Here is a 20,145-nt window from a genome sequence, read left to right on the forward strand (position 1 = left end):
CCCAGCACCAGCCAGGAGGGCCCCAGGCCCACGGTCAGCCCCACCAGGCAACTCCCTCCCCCCAGGGTCAGGCAAACTGGCCTAATGAGGCGCAGGAGGCAGGTGGAGGATGAGAGCCTCTGAATGATTAGGGAAGCTAGCGCCTTAATGAGGGCCCCCCTCAACCCCACTGAGGCCTACAGTGCCTATGTGGCCCATGAATTGTCCCAAGCGGGGGAGGACGGTCAGAGGCGTGCCAGGAACCTCATGAACCAGGTGCTTTTATGGCTGCACCAGGGCTGGCTGACCGATGACACTGAGCTGAGTGACCCGGCCTATCCTGCACAACACCTGCTAACTCCTCCTGCTGCCACATCATCCCGACCTGCAAGGGGCCGTGGACGGGTCCGTGGAAGATCTGCTGCAAGAAGTGTTCCAAGGAACAGGAGAAGATGATTGCCGGCCTTCCATTTGATCCCCCAAAAACTTCATGTTTTTTGGAGTACCACAGCCTGGGCTCCATTGGCTCACTTGCTGCTGCTCCTGGTTTTTGTTTTTGTTGTTCTTTTTTTGTTCTCGGTATGCGGTCCTCAAGGTTCTTCATTTTGTCCTTGACTATGTTGCCTGTGCAGTCTGGAACACAAGTCTGCATGTATGTTGCTATCTCAGCAAGTGCTGCCCTTCTTGGTAATTTAATTTTGTTTATGTACCAAATAAATGGTTATTTGATTTACTGAAAGACCTTGTCTATTGTGTTTTAATACTGTGGTGATTAGGCATGAAACATTTTAGCAAATAATATGTGTCATTTAGAAAGGACACCAACTCCTTGGGGGGGGGGGGGGGAATTTGGCGTACCAACTTGGGAAAACAAAAGAGGAAAAACACACGCCTACATAAAATGGTGACATAACTTTACCAAAACGAAACCCAAAAAAAAGGGTAAAAAAATGGCCAAGGAAAAATAATGGGTAAAATAATTTACTAAACATAAAAAAAAGGGTAAAAAAATGGCCAAGGAAAAAGAATGGGGACATAATTAGCTAAACCTAAAAAAAAGGGTAAAAAAATGGCCAAGGAAAAAGAATGGGGACATAAATTGGAAACCCAAAAAAAAGGGTAAAAAAATGGCCAAGGAAAAAGAATGGGGACATAATTAGCTAAACATAAAAAAAAGGGTAAAAAAATGGCCAAGGAAAAAGAATGGGGACATAAATTGGAAAACCAAAAAAAAGGGTAAAAAAATGGCCAAGGAAAAAGAATGGGGAAAATAATTTACTAAACATAAAAAAAAGGGTAAAAAAATGGCCAAGGAAAAAGAATGGGGACATAAATTGGAAAACCAAAAAAAAGGGATAAAAAAATGGCCAAGGAAAAAGAATGGGGAAAATAATTTACTAAACCAAAAAAAAAGGGTAAAAAATGGGCAAGGAAAAAGAATGGGGACATAAATTGGAAAAGAAAAACAAAGACATTCACATGTGGATGCAAAAAATAAAGTTCAAACATCTGGATAGATGGCATCAGCAAGAGAACGGGTTTATTCTAGCAAGAGAACGCTGAAAAAACAAGAGGAAATAAACGACACACTATATAGTTAAAATGACGAATGTGCCATATCACAAACAAACGAGAGTTTTACCTGAACGAGTGCTCCCATCCCCTTATTTTGTCTGAGCATGCGCGTGGTTCTTATCCGCGGATAATGTGTACTAACCAACGGATCTATCCGTCGGATAGATTCGCAGCGGATAGATTTGTTTAACATCTCAACAAATATTCGATCTGCTGAAAAGCCATTCGACGGATAAATATCCGCGGAAACAGATCCGCTGGAGTGTACACACCATAGAATATATCCGCTGAAACCCATTTGCGCGGATTTATCCGCGGATGGATTCTATCGTGTGTATGGGGCCTTAGAATTTGATGAAGAAGACGAAGAATGACGTTCTGTTTTCAAAACAATGTTTAGTTGTTCTTTATCTTCAGTAGATCGGATCCCATTCTTATTTTAGTTTCAGAGCTAAAAAAATCTGAGGCCTCAGTCAGGGCTGTGTCTTTAATTTTTAGCAGAAACCTTCATATCTTTCAAGCATTCCATACTATTTGTGAACACCTAAAAATGACACCTGTATGAACTTATTGAATATCTCATCCCAAATTCATTGACATTACTATGAAGTTGGTGGTGTCCTTTCTTATGAGGTGCCTTTTACAAAATTTGAGTGTGTGTGTGTGTGTGTGTGTTTGTGTGAGAATGTGTGCTCATTTGCAAAATGAAAAGCATATGTGAGGTCAGATACTGATGTTGAACGAGAATATTTGGCTTGCTCACTTGTTGACTTGTTCACTTGGGGTCGAGTTCAGGGCTCTGTGCAGGCCGCTCAAGTTGCCCCACTGAAAACTTGGATCTTCAAGCCTCGTACACACGATAGGTTACATTTTCATCGGTCAAAACCGATCTTGTGTGGGCCCCATAGATTATTTAACCTTCGGTTAAAAAAAAGCAAACTTGCTTTAAAATGTAACTGATGGATTGCTAACCGATATGTCAAAACCGATCGTTAGTATGCAAAACCATCGGTTAAAAACCCGTGCATGCTCAGAATCAAGTCAACGCGTGCTTGGAAGCATTGAACTTTGTTTTTTTCAGCACGTCGTTGTGTTTTACGTCACCGCGTTCTGACACGATCGGTTATTTAACCAATGGTGTGTAGGCGTGACGGATCATCAGTCAGCTTCATCGGTTAACCTAAGACAACGGTCCTTCAGACCGTTGTCCTCTGGTTAACCTATCGTGTGTACGAGGCTTTAGAGAGTTGGCTTTGTACATAGGGGGCACAATTATGTTGGAACTAGAAAAGGGTCTTTCCTAAAGTTGGAAGTGCATAGTTGTCTAAAATTTATTTGTATGATTTTCCAGGAACAGTATTAATTACTGGAAATACATTGCTCCAATATTTTGAAGGGATATACACATAGTTTTGTCCGTATAGTATTGGAGTGATAGGTGTTCACAGATGTTTGGCCTTATTGTCTATCTCCGCACCTTCCTGTTGCAGCTCCCAAATTCACCATATGGTTTCAAATCCCTAGAACTTGCAACCATTGGCTTGTCCATGTGAGAAAGAGTCAGCGAGGGAGCAGGACTGCATCAGTCAGTTAGCAGAAAAAGTAGGCTATAACAATGAAAGTCAGTGATGGAAAGTCAGTGTGACAGAGAGTGTAGAGAAGATAGAGAGGAGACTGGAAGTATGTCATCCTATGTTCAGCTCAGCAACGTTTGGTCTTTCCGGTAGATCTATGTGGTTAATAAGGACAGAAAAGCTGCTGAGGATGATAGACAGTGATAGGCTCCAAAAATTGAAATAACCTTTTATCTCCTCTAGAAATGACTCTTTGATGCCACTATGCATTTCACGTACCATTTGTCCACCTTTTTACGCTTTCTCTCTTTTTTTGATTGCCTTCTAAAACAATTTCTACGTAGAACGTATGCATATTTTCTCTGGTAAAGCACATAAGGCAATTGAAAGGATAGATGAGTGGCACCAAGTCCACAAAATTTCCATCTGGTTGTGTGGAAATCATGGTGCGAAACAGTGTTTTAACCCCAGACCACTCTCCCAAACTAAAGGAGCTCTAAGACCCTTTTGGACTGTGACTAGAGAAAGAGAAAAGGACCCGAAGCACCACACCAGAGCAATAAAATCCAAAAGCAGGTTTATTCAAAAGGAGTTTAAGCAGAGTCTGTATAAATATCCAGTGCATTTTGGGTGCTCAGTCTTGATGAAGAGAGCACCTCTGCGCCCCCAAACTTTGCTTGAGCTCTTTTGTAGTTATCTTGTGTTGGTTAATTAATAAAAACAAAACAACATATCTCTAGACCAAGATTTTTATTGTCATTAGTCACAATCCTTAAAGGTGAATTGCATGTATAGATATTTTTACATAGTTACTTCCATTCCAAAACCATGGGCAAAAATATGGAGCTGTCCTTCTTTTGCACCTATAACAATCTGCAGTCTTTTGGAAAGGCCTCTCACAACTTACTACTTGTCAGGACCTGGATCACCTGCTGGTGGCACTGCGCTTCCCAAAGCAGAAAGTTGTAGTTTTGGTGTCCACCCACAGTTGTTTTCCATCAGCCAGCAGATCCCGGTAATCAGTTGCCACCTGATGCTGGCTGATGGGAGGGTATTTAGGTCTTCCCCTAGTAGTGCCTCCCATTCCAGTGTTTTTCTGCTGCCAGATTCTGTTTGCCATTGATCTTAATCATGCTCCTGCCCTCTATCCTGTACCCTCTTGCTTTGTTCCTGCTCTCTCTGATTTCTTACCACAGTATCGGTTCCCTTTTCCCATCTGCTCCCTGCACCTCCAGTTTCCCCCTGATTTTCTGTGTTCCCCATACTGTATATAGTTATGTTGTTAGGACTCTCGGAAATTACACAATTGTACATGCCCGTTTTCATCATTTGTCCTGTAAGTATCTTTCTATTATTGTGCAATAAATCACAACTTTACATTACTTCACTATTAGTTCCCTTTTTCATTCTGGGCTTGGTAAGCATTCTGAATTTTTGAGAGCTACACTGGGGAGATCCATACTGGACCCGTGTGACCAGCCATTCTCTAAGAGACCTAAGCCTGTCTGACCCCCGGACTGAAAAGCTGGGGGTCCATTACCTTTGGTGAGTAGGGATTCACGAGGGCTGTGTATCACATCACAGAGTGAATTTATTTGGAGCACTTCAGCACTTATAATGCCTTGTACACACAACCGTTTTTCACGACGAGAAAACTGCAATTTTTTATATTGGTTGTGAAAACCGGTCGTGTGTATGCTCCCTAGCAGTTTTCTCGACGAAAAAACTGCCCGCAAAAAAATTGAAACCAGCTCTCTTTTTTCCCGTCGTGTTTCCCGTCAGTCTTTTTCTCGTCGCAAAAAACGGTCGTGTGTATGCTTTTCCGAGGGGAAAAACACGCATGCTCAGAATCAAGTATGAGACGGGAGCGCTCATTCTGGTAAAACTAGTGTTCAGAATGGAGATAGCACATTCTTCACGCTGTAACGGACTGAAAAGCACGAAAACTAAAAAGCGCGAATCGTCTCTCACCAAACTTTTACTAACACAAGGATCAGCAAAAGCAGCCCAAAGGGTGGTGCCATTTGAAAGGAACTTCCCCTTTATAGTCCCATCGTACATGTTGTACGTCACCGCGCTTTGGTTGGACTATTTTGCATGAACGTTTGTGTGCAAGTCAGGCTGGAGAGGAATCAGGTCGGGAATTTTTTTTTTCCTGCCGAGAAAAATGGTCGTGTGTACGAGGCATAAGACGACTGTAGCACAAGAGCACTTTATTATATTGGGACGATATTTGCCATATACATTTTTTATTATTTTTTTGGACTTTATATTTGATTTTGTCATTTGTATTTTTGCACAGTTGCAAGTGCAGAATTTATTTATGTTTTACATTTTTTAGTGTTGAGTGGAAACTGTGCAAAGGGAAGTACAGTGACTGAGGTCCAGTTGCTCGTATGTACAAAGAGGCTTCTGGGAGCTTGCTTTGGTCAAAATCCAAGAGATTTGCAAGATAAGGAGCACATTGGTTGATGAAGGTCAGAATATATGTACATTTTTTATAGAATATTCAAAAGATAGAAGCTGACTTATATTGTGGGTTTTTTATACTTAGGCCCGTCGGAACAGGACAGGCAAAACAAGCAACTGCTTGGGGCCCCGAGCTGGCCTGGGGCCCCAGCAGAGCACTGCCGCGCCGCCACTTCCTATAAATGCTGCAGCCTGTAGCGTGGCCGAGCTCCTTTCCTAATTCCTCCTGCAGTCCGGCCGGGTACCGTAACCGCGTGGTACAGGAGATTGAGTTTCCTGTTTCTGGCCGGACTGACAGGAAGTGCACACACTCAGTGCTCACTTCCTTTCAGTCCGGCCGGGAACAGCAAACTTAATCTTCTGCAGCACGGTATGCGGTAAGGGGGGGTAAAAAGAACATGGGGGGGAGCCGGGGAGGCAGTCAGAAGAAGTACTAGCTGACGTTCGGCAGCAGCAGCTGTATGCGGCGGTATGCAGTAGGGAGGGGGGAAGCAGCTGTATGCAGCGGTATGCGGTAGGGAGGGGAGGGGGGTTAAAAAGAACATGAGGGGATGCAGCCCCCCCGCTTATCTGGTTTATAGCAGAATCATTTTTTACACTTGTCAACTTACCCCCCCCCCCCCTTCTCAACTTGAAACTCAGCAACACCCCCTCCCCCGCTTCTTGCTTGGGGCCCCCAAATTCCTTCAAACGGCCCTGTTTATACTGTAATGTTCCCTTCATGAGGTTTCAATATACCGGTGAGGATTATAACTCAAAAGGGTTGAAAAGTGAGTTTGGTCTTGACTAGAATATCAAACCCTGTTAGAAACAATTCTTTTGTAACCCCCAAAATGAGTTGACTTGTTTCTTTGTAGGAATAAAAAAAATTCAGACTTGGCGACAGAGACACACAGCACAAGCAGCGAGCCAAGGAACCACCTTACCAACTGCTTAGTGTCCACCACCCCTCGCTCCACTTGCTTCCAATTGTGCAAGCAATAAAATTCAAGATACTATCAACAGCATACAAAATCATCCATAACTCTGCACCAACCTCATTTCAAAATATTACTCAGATCAGCCTTTCCCAATCTTTTTAACACAAAGAAACCCTTGAAATAATTTTCAGGTCTTGGCCAACCCCTGCTAAGACCAATTAATTATTGGTCAGTGAGAAAAAAGCCTCTTACCGTATATTGATGATCAGTGGGAAGAATGTGCCCTCTTACCGTGGTGACCAAAATAACACCCTCACAGACAGCCACAAGGTTCATTGGTGTCATCCTTCTGGCTTTGTCAAATAGATTTAGGCCTCGTACACACGATAGGTTAACCAGAGGACAACGGTCTGAAGGACCGTTTTCATCGGTCAAAACCGATCGTGTGTGGGCCCCATAGGTTATTTAACCATCGGTTAAAAAAAAGCCAACTTGCTTTAAATTTAACCGATGGTTTCCTAACCGATAGGTCAAAACCGATCGTTAGTAGGCACAACCATCAGTTAAAAATCCACGCATGCTCAGAATCAAGTCGACGCATGCTTGGAAGCATTGAACTTAGTTTTTTTTTCAGCACGTCGTTGTGTTTTACGTCACCGCGTTCTGACACGATCGTTTTTTTAACCAATGGTGTGTAGGCGCGACGGATCATCAGTCAGCTTCATCGGTTAACCGGTCCTTCAGATCGTTCTCATCGGATGGACTGATCGCGTGTACGAGGCTTCAGACCCAGAATTCTGCAGGCATCATCAGATAGAAGGTCACCCAGCCACAGCTCAAGGAACCCCTAAAAGCCTCTGGAGGAATCCTAGGGTTCCATAGAACCCTGGTTAAGAATGGCTGACTCAGTCTGTCCTCTTCAATCCTCCAAAAACCTCCTGCTGTCTGGCTCCCTTGATGTCTGTCCAACTAAAAAATAAATCTGTCAATGAATCCAATCTTCGCAAGAGCAAGATGGAAAAATTAAAGTCGAACTTTGGGCAACATCATTTGAATACTTATAAAGGGGACATCAGCGGTGCATATGATAGACCTCAGCATAAGGGTCATGTTTCTGCCCCCCTTCTGAACTTGCCATTCACAAAATGTCGCCTGCAATATCGACTTATACAGTTTAAAATTGTTCATTGTTATTACCTTACCGCAGCCAGCTACGAAGTGTTGGAGGTGATCTGGGGTCTTCCTCCATATTTTTAGCACTTGTTCAGCTATTCATGGCACGGGTTCTGCCCAATTCAGGAGATTGGTTATTTGTTGGGTCTTGTAGTCTCCTTAACCTGCCTGGCGGTATCCCCGAGCGTGACTCAGGGTTTTTTTTTTTTTAATGCTAGGATCGGTATCCCAGAGTCATGCTCGGGGTAGCTGTGCAGAGCGTGCAGCGGCACGGCTTACCTGCTCGCAGCATCCACAGACAAGTTACTCACCTTGTCCCTGGATCCTGCGATGCATCCCCGCTGTGTGAGCGAGCGGGGGTCCTCGCTCGATTCACAGTGTCCCTGTGTGCCGCCGATCTCTGTTGCCTGCGACGTTACGACGCACGGGGGCGGAGAACAGCGCCAAATTCAAAAAAGTAAACAAACACAATACATACAGTATACTGTAATCTTATAGATTACAGTACTGTATGTAAAAAATACACCCCCCTTGTCCCTAGTGGTCTGCCCAATGTCCTGCATGTACTTTTATATAATAAAAACGGTTCTTTCTGCCTAAAAACTGTAGATTGTCCAAAAGTGTCCCTTTATGTCAAAAATGGTTTTAGAGCAGCTAGAAAACAGCGATAATAAATTATAATCACTTGCAGAATTGTGCGATAGCGATTTGTGGGGAAATTTGTCATAAAAAAATAAAAGTAATGACAGCGACAATTCTGCAACTGAGCAAATTTCAGTGATTTTGAGTTGATTACATTATTGAATAATTTTTATTATAATTACATTATTATTTGTTATAATTATTTATAATTATTTATTATATTATAATTTATAATTTTGTTTTTAAAAAAAAATCATACCCGGGATGCCTACAAGACTCTTGTTTGGTCAGATTTAAGTGAGTTATTCCTAAAAATTACAGACCTACAGTATAAAACGCCAAATTTCCTTGCAAAATAATTGTACCGCTTTTGGTACGTAATTCCAGACAGAATCATATCGCCAGGGAGGTTAAATACAGGGAGAGCGGCCAGAACCTTGCTTAGTATTTTACTTTTTTTATGCTAGGAAAGCTATTGCCCTGCACTGGAAATCCCCTACATCACCGACTCCGGATAAATGGAAATTCATAGTGAACACTGCTCTTCCCTTCTGTAGAACCTCATACAACAGCAGAAGATTACCCTCCAAATTTATTAAAGTGTGGTCCCCAAGCTTGAGAACCCCTGATACTTAAATAATGACTTGACATCCTTTGGTATTATGGTTGGAAGGTGGGGCTTTGCCCTACACATTATGGACCTTCTTTATGCACCGCCTTTTTTTTAACTTATGTTGAATTCCACCGGCCCTTCCTCTGGTGGCTTCTCATGGGACTTGTCCTCTGCTGTTGGGGGGCTTGATGTTTGTTCTGTGCTATTATTTTCTCTATGGAGTTACAATGTACTGCCTAGTCTAGCTCTCTGTTTGGTATCATGCCTGGGGCAGTAATGTACCATCTCTTATGCCGTGTACACACGATCGTTTTTAATGTTATGGAAAAAAACAACGGTTTTCTCGACATGATTCTTGTCAAGCCTGCCTTGCATACACAAGATCGTGAAAAAAAAAAATGCTTGAGCAAAGCGCGGTGACGTACAACACGTACGACGGCACTATAAAGGGGAAGTTCCATTCGAATGGCGCCACCCTTTGGGCTGATTATGCAAATTTCCCTTCTCATAACTTGCTTCTGAGCATGCACGTTTTTTCCCCGTCGTTAAAGCCTACACGCGACCATTTTTCACGTCGAGAAAAAAATAGAGCAGGTTCTAAATTTTTAATGGCCATTTTTCTCGTCGATAAAAATGCTCTGGAGCCTACACACGATCGTTTTTAATGACCAATTTAAAAAATTGCATTTTTCTCGTCATGAAAAACGGTTGTGTGTACGCGGCATAGCTCTGCCAAGGGTCTAAAGGGGGGATGGAGCACAACGTTTTTTGTTCTTTTGTCTATCTTTTGTAGATGGATCTGGTTTGTAGTTTTGTACTGAAACTTTTCTGTGCTGTTTCTCAGAAAACTCGAAATATATATATATATATATATATATATATATATATATATATATATACTGTATATATATATATATATATATATATATATATATATATATATATATATATATATATATAAAAATGTTGCCTGCAATGACATTGTGGCTATGTGTTTTTTTTTCCGAATGGGCAAATATAGATGGAGGTGGACACAAGACACCTGTACTGGTGTCTAATATACTAAGGTCAGCCATAGATGGAACTGGCCGAGATTCTAACCATGTATGGGCAGGCTGAAAGCACCAAGTTCATTGACTGATCAACTTGGGTACAACCAGCCCATTTACTGATCTACTTGTGATTATAGCTAGTGGATGCTATAGCTGCTAGCAATAATAACTGACTTATCCCGGCAGGGACAGGGGGGAGGGATAGATTTTGTGTTTCCACGCAAAGTAAGGAATAAACTCCATCTCTTCCCCTAGTAAAAGCAGCACATACAGTACACAAAAACACTGGCTAGACACACAGCTAACATTTTTGATCATCCCTAGATGTTTAACCCCTTCCCAGCAAGTGCATAGTGTCAAAAGTGACACTCAGGCCCCCCACACACGGTCGGACAAAACCGATGAGAATGGACCGAGGTTCAGTTTCATCGGTCCAAACCGACCGTGTGTATAGCCCATCGGTCTGTTGTCCTTCGGTTCAAAATTTTAAAACATGCTTCAAAACCGAACCGATGCCCGATCGGTCCAAACCGATGGTTAGTACAGAAAAGCATCGGTTCAAAACCTGCGCATGCTCAGATTCAAGTCGACGCATGCTTGGAAGCATTGAACTTCGTTTTATTCAGCACGTCGTGTGTTTGACGTCACCGCGTTCTGACCCGATCGGTTTTTGGAACGATGGTGTGTACGCACATCAGGCCACTTCAGCGGTGAACCGATGAAAACGGTCCATCGGACCATTCTCATCGGTTTGGAACGACCGTGTGTACAAGGCCTCAGTGTCCGATTGACCGCCACAATATAAAAGTACCGCTATAAGTTGCTGATTGCCACCATTACTACTATAAAAATAAATAAATAAAAATCCCCAAAATATATCCCATAGTTTGTAGACGCTAAAATGTTTGTTTAAACCAATCAATATATACGCTTATTGGTAGGGTTGTCCCGATACCGATACTAGTATTGGTATCGGGACTAATACCAAGCATTTGCCCAAGTACTTGTACACGTACACACGGTAATTTTTCGGCATGAAAAAATGTCGTTTTAAAAAAATTTCATTTAAAATGATGGTGTGTGGGCTTCACATCATTTTTCGGGTTCTGAAAAACGACAATTATTTTTTCGAACATGCTGCATTTTTTAACAATGTTTTAAACAATGTCGTTTTTCGGGTTGTAAAAAATGATCGTGTGTGGGCTAAAACTACGTTAAAAACCCACGCATGCTCAGAAGCAAGTTATGAGACGGGAGAGCTCGTTCTGGTAAAACTACCGTTCATAATGGAGATAGCACATTCATCACGCTGTAACAGACTGAAAAGCGCGAATCGTCTTTTACTAACACGAAATCAGCTAAGGCAGCCCCAAGGGTGGCGCCATCCGAATGGAACTTCCCCTTTATAGTGCCGTCGTATGTGTTGTACGTCACCGCGCTTTGCTAGAGCATTTTTTTTAAACTACCGCGTGTAGGCAAGGTCGTTTTAATGATGAAGTTGGAAAAACATAGTCGTTTTTTTTCATGCCGAAAAATGATCATGTGTACGCGGCATAATAGTTTTACATAATGCATCAACATCCACAAGTCCAAGTAGGACGCCCAACGTTATCAGGGATTTATTGCTCCAAAGCAAATACACTTTTGAACACTGGTACTGACTAGTATTCCAATGTTTCTCTTCTCCCTCAGTTTTTCTCTATCACTCAAATGTGACCCCACTGCTGATAGTGAGGGGCTGGTGGAGAATCAACCAAGGAGGCTGTACAGACGATTGACATCCTCATTATCAACCGATGATGTCATTGGTTGTTAGGATGTCGGCGGCTAGAAGGTCGTAATGGTGCACAATGAAAACCCATGGCTTTGTGTAACTAAAAGGCTTGATCCACCTGCTGGCATGTATACGATTTTTGGGCAATTTTTAGGACCCCTAAAGAAACCTTAACCGCTTGCCAACCGCCGCATGACTAAAGTATGGCAGAATGGCACGGCTGCACAAAAGGACGTATATATACGTCCCCCTTAAGAATCGGCATTGTGGACACGTGCGCGCGACGCGAGCTCCGTGACTCCGACCTCGGGTCCCGCGGACTCGATGTCCGCGGGCAATGCTCGCGATCGTGTCACGGTGAGGAAGAATGGGGAAATGCTGATGTAAACAAGCATTTCCCCAGTCTTCCTAGTGACAGGACACTGATCACCGCTCCCTGTAATCGTGAGCGGTGATCACACACAGCGCACCCCCCCACAGTTAGAATCACTCCCTAGGGCACACTTAGCCCCTTCAGTGCCACCTGGTGGTTAACCCCTTCACTGCCAGTGTCATTTTCACAGTAAACAGTGCATTCTTATAGCATTGATCGCTGTAAAAATGACAATGGTCCCAAAAATGTGTCAAAAGTGACCGATGTGTCCGCCATAAAGTCGCAGTCACGATAAAAATCGCTGATCGCCGCCATTACTAGTAAAAAAAAATCCCATAATTCTATCCCCTATTTTGTAAACGCTATAACTTTTGCGCAAACCAATCAATATACGATTATTGCGATTTCTTTTACCAAAAATATGTAGAAGAATACATATCGGCCTAAACTGAGGAAAAAAATAATTTTTTTATATTTATTTTTTGGAAATAGTAAAAAATATTGTTTTTTTTTTTCAAAATTGTCGCTCTATTTTTGTTTATAGCGCAAAAAATAAAAACCACAGAGGTGATCAAATACCACCAAAAGAAAGCTCTATTTGTGGGAAAAAAAGGACGTCAATTTTGTTTGGGAGCCACGTCGCACGACCGCGCAATTGTCAGTTAAAGCGACGCAGTGCCGAATCGCAAAAAGGGGGCTGGTCTTTGGCCAGCAAAATGGTCAGGGGCTTTAGTGGTTAAGGCACCCTACAAAGACAAAAAAAAAGAAAACAAAACAAAAAAAACAAAAACAAATGCTCCTGCGCTTGAAAGGTTGCCTTGGGTAGACTGGAGAAGTGGGAAAAAAAGTCTTCACAAACCCCACCACTGCACCGGTCAACAGGTCAGGGAGAACCCAGGAGTAATTCTAAAAGAAAACAAGGACAGGGGGCGCACCAGCCTTGTGCATTACCTTTGCGACACATTTTTTTTTTTACTTAAATATAATATTATACTCACAAACACGTGATAAAAATCAAGCAGGAAATTTGCAGAGTCCATCAATGGCCTCATTCCAACAGGGTCTGCTGGGCAGTAAACTTGAGTGGGATGAGAACAGTTCAAGGATAGTTGACGCGTTTCGAGGGTGACCCCCCTCTTTCTCAGAGCTAAGTTTGAACTGAAGGTAGATGTTTTTTTTTCCGACCAGGGTGAATGAAGGTAGATTGGCACCCTGGTTGAAAAAGGCTGCCCTGGATGTTAACCCCTTTCTGCCCTGTGCCAGTAGTACAGTGACAGTGCATATTATTAGCACTGATCACTGTAATAATGTCACTGGTGATGTCAGTGGCAGTTGGTTAGTCCCCCCCCCCCCCCAGCATCAGTAATGCCGCATACACACCATCACTTTATGTGATGAAAAAAAACGACATTTTCTGTGAAGTAAAAAACTATGTTTTTGAAACTTAAATTTTCAAAGACGAAGTTGCCTACACACCATCGTTTTTCTCACAATGTTCTAGCAAAGCGAGGTTACGTTCTCACCACTTTTTCCATTGAAGCTCTCTTCATAACTAGCTTCTGGGCATGCGCGGGTGTAAAAACATCTTTTTAAACAACGTTTTTTGCTACACACGGTCAATTTCTGTGAAGTAAAAAACTACGTTTTGAAAAACGACACATAAAATTTAAGCATGCTTCAATTTTTTTTGGTCATTTTTTACAAGACATAAAATGACGTTTTCCCCCACACATGGTCAATTAAAGTGACGTTTTTAAAAACGTCATTTTTTTTCATCACATAAAGTGATGGTGTGTACGGGGCATTAGTGTCAGATTGGCTGCCGCGCTATCACAGTGCCATTATAAGTAGCTGTTTGCCACCATTACTAGTATAATAAAATAAATAAATAAATAAATAAATAAATATAAGTTCCAGTATATAGCCCACAGTTTGTAAATGCTATATCTTTTACGCAAACCAATCAATAAACATTTATTGGGATTCATTTATTTTATTTTTTTACCAAAGACATATAGCAGAATACATTTTGTCCAAAATTTATTAAGAGATTTTTTTATTTACTTTTCGAGACAAGTTTTTACAAAAAAAAAAATGTCAAAGGTGAATTCAGTAAATTTGCTGTGAAATCAGTTCTGCCAATGTTTATGATGGTTTTACTTTGGCAGCTTCTGAGGAATTGTTTCATTTTGCTTGCAGATAGGTCACATTGTACTCACCTTATTGTATCTACTTGTATCACATTGTATGCACTTGTATCACATCGTATGTACTTGTATCACATTGTATGCACTTGTATCACATTGCATGTACTTGTATCACATTGTATGCCCTTGTATCACATTGCATGCACTTGTATCACATTGCATGTACTTGTATCACATTGTATGCACTTGTATCACATTGCATGTACTTGTATCACATTGCATGTACTTGTATCACATTGTATGTACTTGTATCACATTGCATGTATTTGTATCACATTGTATGTACTTGTATCACATTGTATGTACTGGTATCACATTGTATGTACTTGTATCACATTGTATGTACTTGTATCACATTGTATGCACTTGTATCACATTGTATGCACTTGTATCACATTGTATGTACTTGTATCACATTGTATGTATTTGTATCACATTGTATGCACTTGTATCACATTGTATGTACTTGTATCACATTGTATGTATTTGTATCACATTGTATGCACTTGTATCACATTGTATGCACTTGTATCACATTGTATGTACTTGTATCACATTGTATGTATTTGTATCACATTGTATGCACTTGTATCACATTGCATGCACTTGTATCACATTGTATGTACTTGTATCACATTGTATGTATTTGTATCACATTGTATGTACTTGTATCACATTGTATGTACTTGTATCACATTGTATGTATTTGTATCACATTGTATGTATTTGTATCACATTGTATGCACTTGTATCACATTGTATGCACTTGCATCACATTGTATGTACTTGTATCACATTGTATGTACTTGTATCACTCACAAATATTTTATTCTTACTTTCCAGCCAAAATACTGGGAATATCTCAGTTGTGAAGAAAACAGTGGACAAGTTGCTGAAGGGCTATGACATCCGCTTGCGGCCAGACTTTGGAGGTCAGTAACTGGTTGGACTTTGTTTTTTCCAAAAAGATAGTTGACATCAGTTGAAATATCAGATGAAATATCAGATGGTCAAGGCACCACGTCCCTTATTTAGTATTAGGCCGGCCATACTCAGTTCGAATCTCGGCTGATTCAGCAGGAACCAGCCAAGATTCGCACCATTAATGGGCAGGCTGAATTGAATGGACCAAGTTAGTCGATCGATCAACTTGGATACAACCCGCCTGCCGGATATTCTCTTACGATTATCGTTAATGACTGCTATACCTGCTAGCAATAATCACTGTCTTCTCCCATGGGGACAGTGGCGGCTGGTGCTCACTATGTTTGGGAGGGCGGCACAACAACACTCCCTCCCAGACACAGGCGATGCCCCTCCAGCACCAATAACCCCCCACGCGAGAGACAGGTGGCGGCGGTAATCACCCCCCCCCACACATACACACCCCCCCACGGGAGACACAGGCGGCGATCAATCAGCAACACCAAATCACCCCCCGCCGCGGGAGACAGGCGGCAGCGATAATCACCCCCGTAGGAAACACAGGCTGCGATCAGTAGTTTGTAGAATTCACCTCCGTAACATCTCAAAAATTTGCCCCTTTTTAACGAATGAAACCACCAAGCTCCTCATTCACTCCCTGGTTATCTCTCGCCTTGACTATTGCAACTCCCTTCTCATTGGCCTGCCTCTCTATAGGCCCCTCCCCTCTTCAGTCTATCATGAATGCTGCTGCCAGACTTATTCACCTTACCAAGTGTCTGCCAACCCTCTCCTCCAATTCCTACACTGGCTTCCGATCACCCAGCAAATGAAATTCAAAATACTAATCACAACTTACAAATCCATCCACAACTCTGCCCCAAGCTACATCACCAATCTTGTCTCCAAACACATCCCAAACCGTCCTCTCCGCTCTTCTCAAGACCTCCTACTGTCAAGCACTCTCGTCTCCTCCTCCCATGCTCGTCTCCAGGATTTCTCCAGAGCCTCTCCCATCCTCTGGAACTCACTACCTCAACCTGTCCGGCTATCCCCTACTCTAGCTGCCTTCAGGCGATCCCTGAAAACTCATCTCTTCAGGGAAGCCTATCACGTCTCCAACTAATCTTTTACCACTTACACCAGCTCATTCCCCACAGTTACAACATTTTGTACCACCTGCCCCACCCTATTAGATTGTAAGCTCTTCTGTGCAGAGCCCTCCTAATCCTCTTGTATTTTATTGTATTATAATTGTATTGTCTCCCTTTTATATTGTAAAGTGCTGCGTAAACTGTTGGCGCTATATACATCCTGTATAATAATAATAATAATAAATCAGCAACACCAAATCCCCCCCCCCCCTCGCAGGAGACAGGCAGCAGCGGTAATCACCCCCACACACACCCCAGAGGGAGACACAGGCGGCAATCAATCAGCAACACCAAATCCCCCCCGCCGCGGGAGACAGGTGGTAAAGGTAATCACCCCCACACACACCCCCGTGGGAGACAAAGACAGCTATCAAACAGGAACACCAAATCCCTCCCTGCGGGCGACAGATGGCGGTAATCACCCCCATCCTCCGATGGGAGAGAAACAGGCTGCCTTATCTTGTGAGGCATGGAGGCACGGAGGCTGGGAGGAGGCACAGAGACAAGCAGAGGGAGGAGCCGGGGCTGCTCCCGCGAGCATAGATTCTCCTTCCGGCGGGATAGAAGCCCCAAGTGTGTTCTGAGACACGATTGCCCAGGGAGTCCTAAGAGTCCTGGCCAATAGAGGCTATCTGATTAGCTGGGAGGAGAGTGAGGCAGAATAGTAAATATGTATTCGCTAGTGTCAGGCAAAAGGGTGGGATCAGGGCGCAGTGCTCTTCGCCCTGAGCCCACCCTGTCTTGAAGCCTATTAGAGCCTCTGGCTCTAATCACGTGCTTCAAAAACGTACACCCCCCATTGGAATCCATAGTCCGGTGCCCTGATATGTAGAACAGGGGGCCGGACACATGGATGGGGGGGGCAGCGCCCGTGCACCCCTTATGGAGCAGCCGCCACTGCGTGGGAACGGCTTCCCCCGTCGGTAGGGGAGATTCCCGTGCCAGCTTTGTTCGTGTTGATGGGGGAGTTGTCCAGGGCTCAAGTCCTGTGGGAACGCGTGGGAACGGAGTTCCTGCACTTTTTTCACAGCAGGAACTCAGTTCCCTTTGCAGGACTAGAGCAGCCGAGAGCAGCCGAGTCGCCCGAGCCAATCCTTCACTAAGCGGCGATGCCCAGCTCGAGTTACTGTCAGGGGCAGGCGAACCTTAGTAATCCTTTATGTTACTGGCCGCTTCCTGTATATGGATTCATCGGGTAGTGTGCGGGTATTCCGTCACTTCCTCGATGCCGCAATGTCTCCTGGGAGCTTTTGTCATTGTTCCCAGGAGACATTGTGGAGGTCTGCCGCGAGTTATCAAGGGGTTTAGAAAGAACTTGCTTCTTTCTAAATCCCGCGATAACTCGCGGCAGACCTCCGCAATGTCTCCTGGGAACAATGACAAAAGCTCCCAGGAGACATTGCGGCATCGAGGAAGTGACGGAATACCCGCACACTACCCGATGAATCCATATACAGGAAGCGGCCAGTAACATAAAGGATTACTAAGGTACAGTGGATCGAAAAAAAAAAAACATGCGGTTTAGTAATTATGCATATGAGCGTATCATTTTTTTTTTTTTTTTGGTGGGGGAGTGGATCTTGGGTGGGAGTTCCCACACTTTTTTCCCCAGGACTTGACCCCTGGAGTTGTCCTAATTTGTTTCCTGTAACCCATAGTTGCAGGAACAAAATTTGCACCATGTATGGCCGACCTAACTCACAAATAGTTGTATAGATGGGACTTTATAGGTACCAAAAGCAACACTAAATAAAAATAAAAAAACATACTTTTGGTTCAATAAATAATAAAGGTAACGTCATATACATATGAATGCTTGGAAAAGATAGCCAGAACCCCATGGTTCACATACACCTCCGAATCACACACCCGTTACTATATCAATATCTTATACTGTTTACCTTAGTATGTATTGAATAATTCAGGACATACTAGTTCTGTTGCATAATGTTGTTCCCCTGTAATTGTTATATACCTGTGTGAGGCGCTTAACCACTTAAGGACCCCCTACCGACGATATACGTTGGCAGAATGGCACGGCTGGGCACATCCACGTACATGGCTCTTTAAGCCCAGCCGTGGGGTTGCGCGCGGGCGCGTGCACGCGCCCCGGTCCAAAGCTCCGCGACGGCAGGACTCGCAGACCCGATCGCCGCTGGAGTCCCGCGATCGGTCCCCGGAGCTGAAGAACGGGGAGAGCTGTGTGTAAACACAGCTTCCCCGTTCTTCACTGTGGCGGCTTCATCGATCGTGTGATCCGTTTTATAGGGAATCACAATCGATGATGTCACACCTACAGCCACACCCCCCTACAGTTGTAAACACACATGAGGTCACACATAACCCCTTCAGCGCCCCCTTGTGGTTAACTCCCAAACGGCAACTGTCATTTTCACAGTAAACAATGCATTTTAAATGCATTTTTTGCTGTGAAAATGACAATGGTCCCAAAAATGTGTCAAAATTGTCCGAAGTGTCCGCCATAATGTCGCAGTCACGAAAAAAAATTGCTGATTGCCGCCATTAGTAGTAAAATAATAATTTTTTTATAAAAATGCAATAAAGCTATCCCCTTTTTTGTAAATGCTATAAATTTTGCGCAAACAAATCGATAAACGCTTATTGCGATTTTTTTCTACCAAAAATATGTAGAAGAATACGTATCGGCCTAAACTGAGGAAAAAAATAATTTTGTATATTTTTGGGGGGATATTTATTATAGCAAAAAGTACAAAATATTGCATTGTTTTCCAAATTGTCGCACTATTTTTGTTTATAGCGCCAAAAATTAAAAACCGCAGAGGTGATCAAATACCACCAAAAGAAATCTCTATTTGTGGGGGGGAAAAGGACATCACTTTTGTTTAGGAGCCACGTTGCACGACCGCGCAATTGTCTGACGCAGTGCCGAATCGCAAAAAGTGGCCTGGTCTTTGACCAGCAAAATGGTCCGGAGCTGAAGTGGTTAAGGTGGTGAAAGTGGCCTCTTGCACAATTCCCGTCTGAGCATCTCCGAAGGTTGAGACAGGGACGGCTAGGGCAATAGAAGGGTGCTACATTGTTACGCAGCGGTTGGTGTGAATTAGCCCTTAAAGTTACTGAATGGACCACTTTAATTATGGAATCACGAGCCCTGCGGTCTTGTGGAGCTGCCTCAACTGACCCTAAAAGAATGGATTTTTGTATTTTTATTTGTTTGCCCTGTAGTGCTGTAACCGACACTGCCAGAACACACATAGAAAGCAATAAAAAGCAATGCAGTAAAAGTAATAATAGTAATTATTACTTTACTGAGTATAATTATAGGAGGTGCATAGGAGATGCCGAGGCTGAGACTATCCCCAGACTCACAACATTATAAGATATACGTATAAATTCTGATTCTCATTATTTGCCAGCTGTGTGCTTACAATATAATCTGTTCATAGAAAGCAAAAGTTCCTTCCATTCACATCCCCTTTACGGTTTCTGTTTTCCGCTGATTGAATTTCTATAGAACTGTAATCCTAGAGTGCCAATCCTGGGACCCATGTAGATACATCCAATGTGCTCTAGTGCCGTGGTCTCCAAACCTGTGGTCCATGGGCTGGATGTGGCCATTTGCCTGCTTTTATCTAGCCCTTGTGGCACTATTCCTCCCACTAATAGGGGGCACTATTCCTCCCACTGATAGGAGGCACTATTCCTCCCACTGATAGGAGGCACTATTCCTCCCA

General features: G+C 43.1%; 1 protein-coding gene across 1 annotated transcript in view; it reads left to right on the forward strand.

Moving 5' to 3' along the window:
- Positions 1-20,145, forward strand: part of LOC120913097 (gamma-aminobutyric acid receptor subunit beta-4-like) — a 191,842-nt gene that overhangs the window by 46,397 nt on the left and 125,300 nt on the right. The window contains exon 2 of the mRNA XM_040322798.1: positions 15,195-15,283. Coding sequence (XP_040178732.1) covers positions 15,195-15,283 — 89 coding nt within the window. The remainder of the gene's footprint in view (positions 1-15,194; positions 15,284-20,145) is intronic.

Source organism: Rana temporaria, chromosome 9 (genome assembly GCF_905171775.1).
Source record: "Rana temporaria chromosome 9, aRanTem1.1, whole genome shotgun sequence".
Classification (NCBI taxonomy): domain Eukaryota; kingdom Metazoa; phylum Chordata; class Amphibia; order Anura; family Ranidae; genus Rana; species Rana temporaria.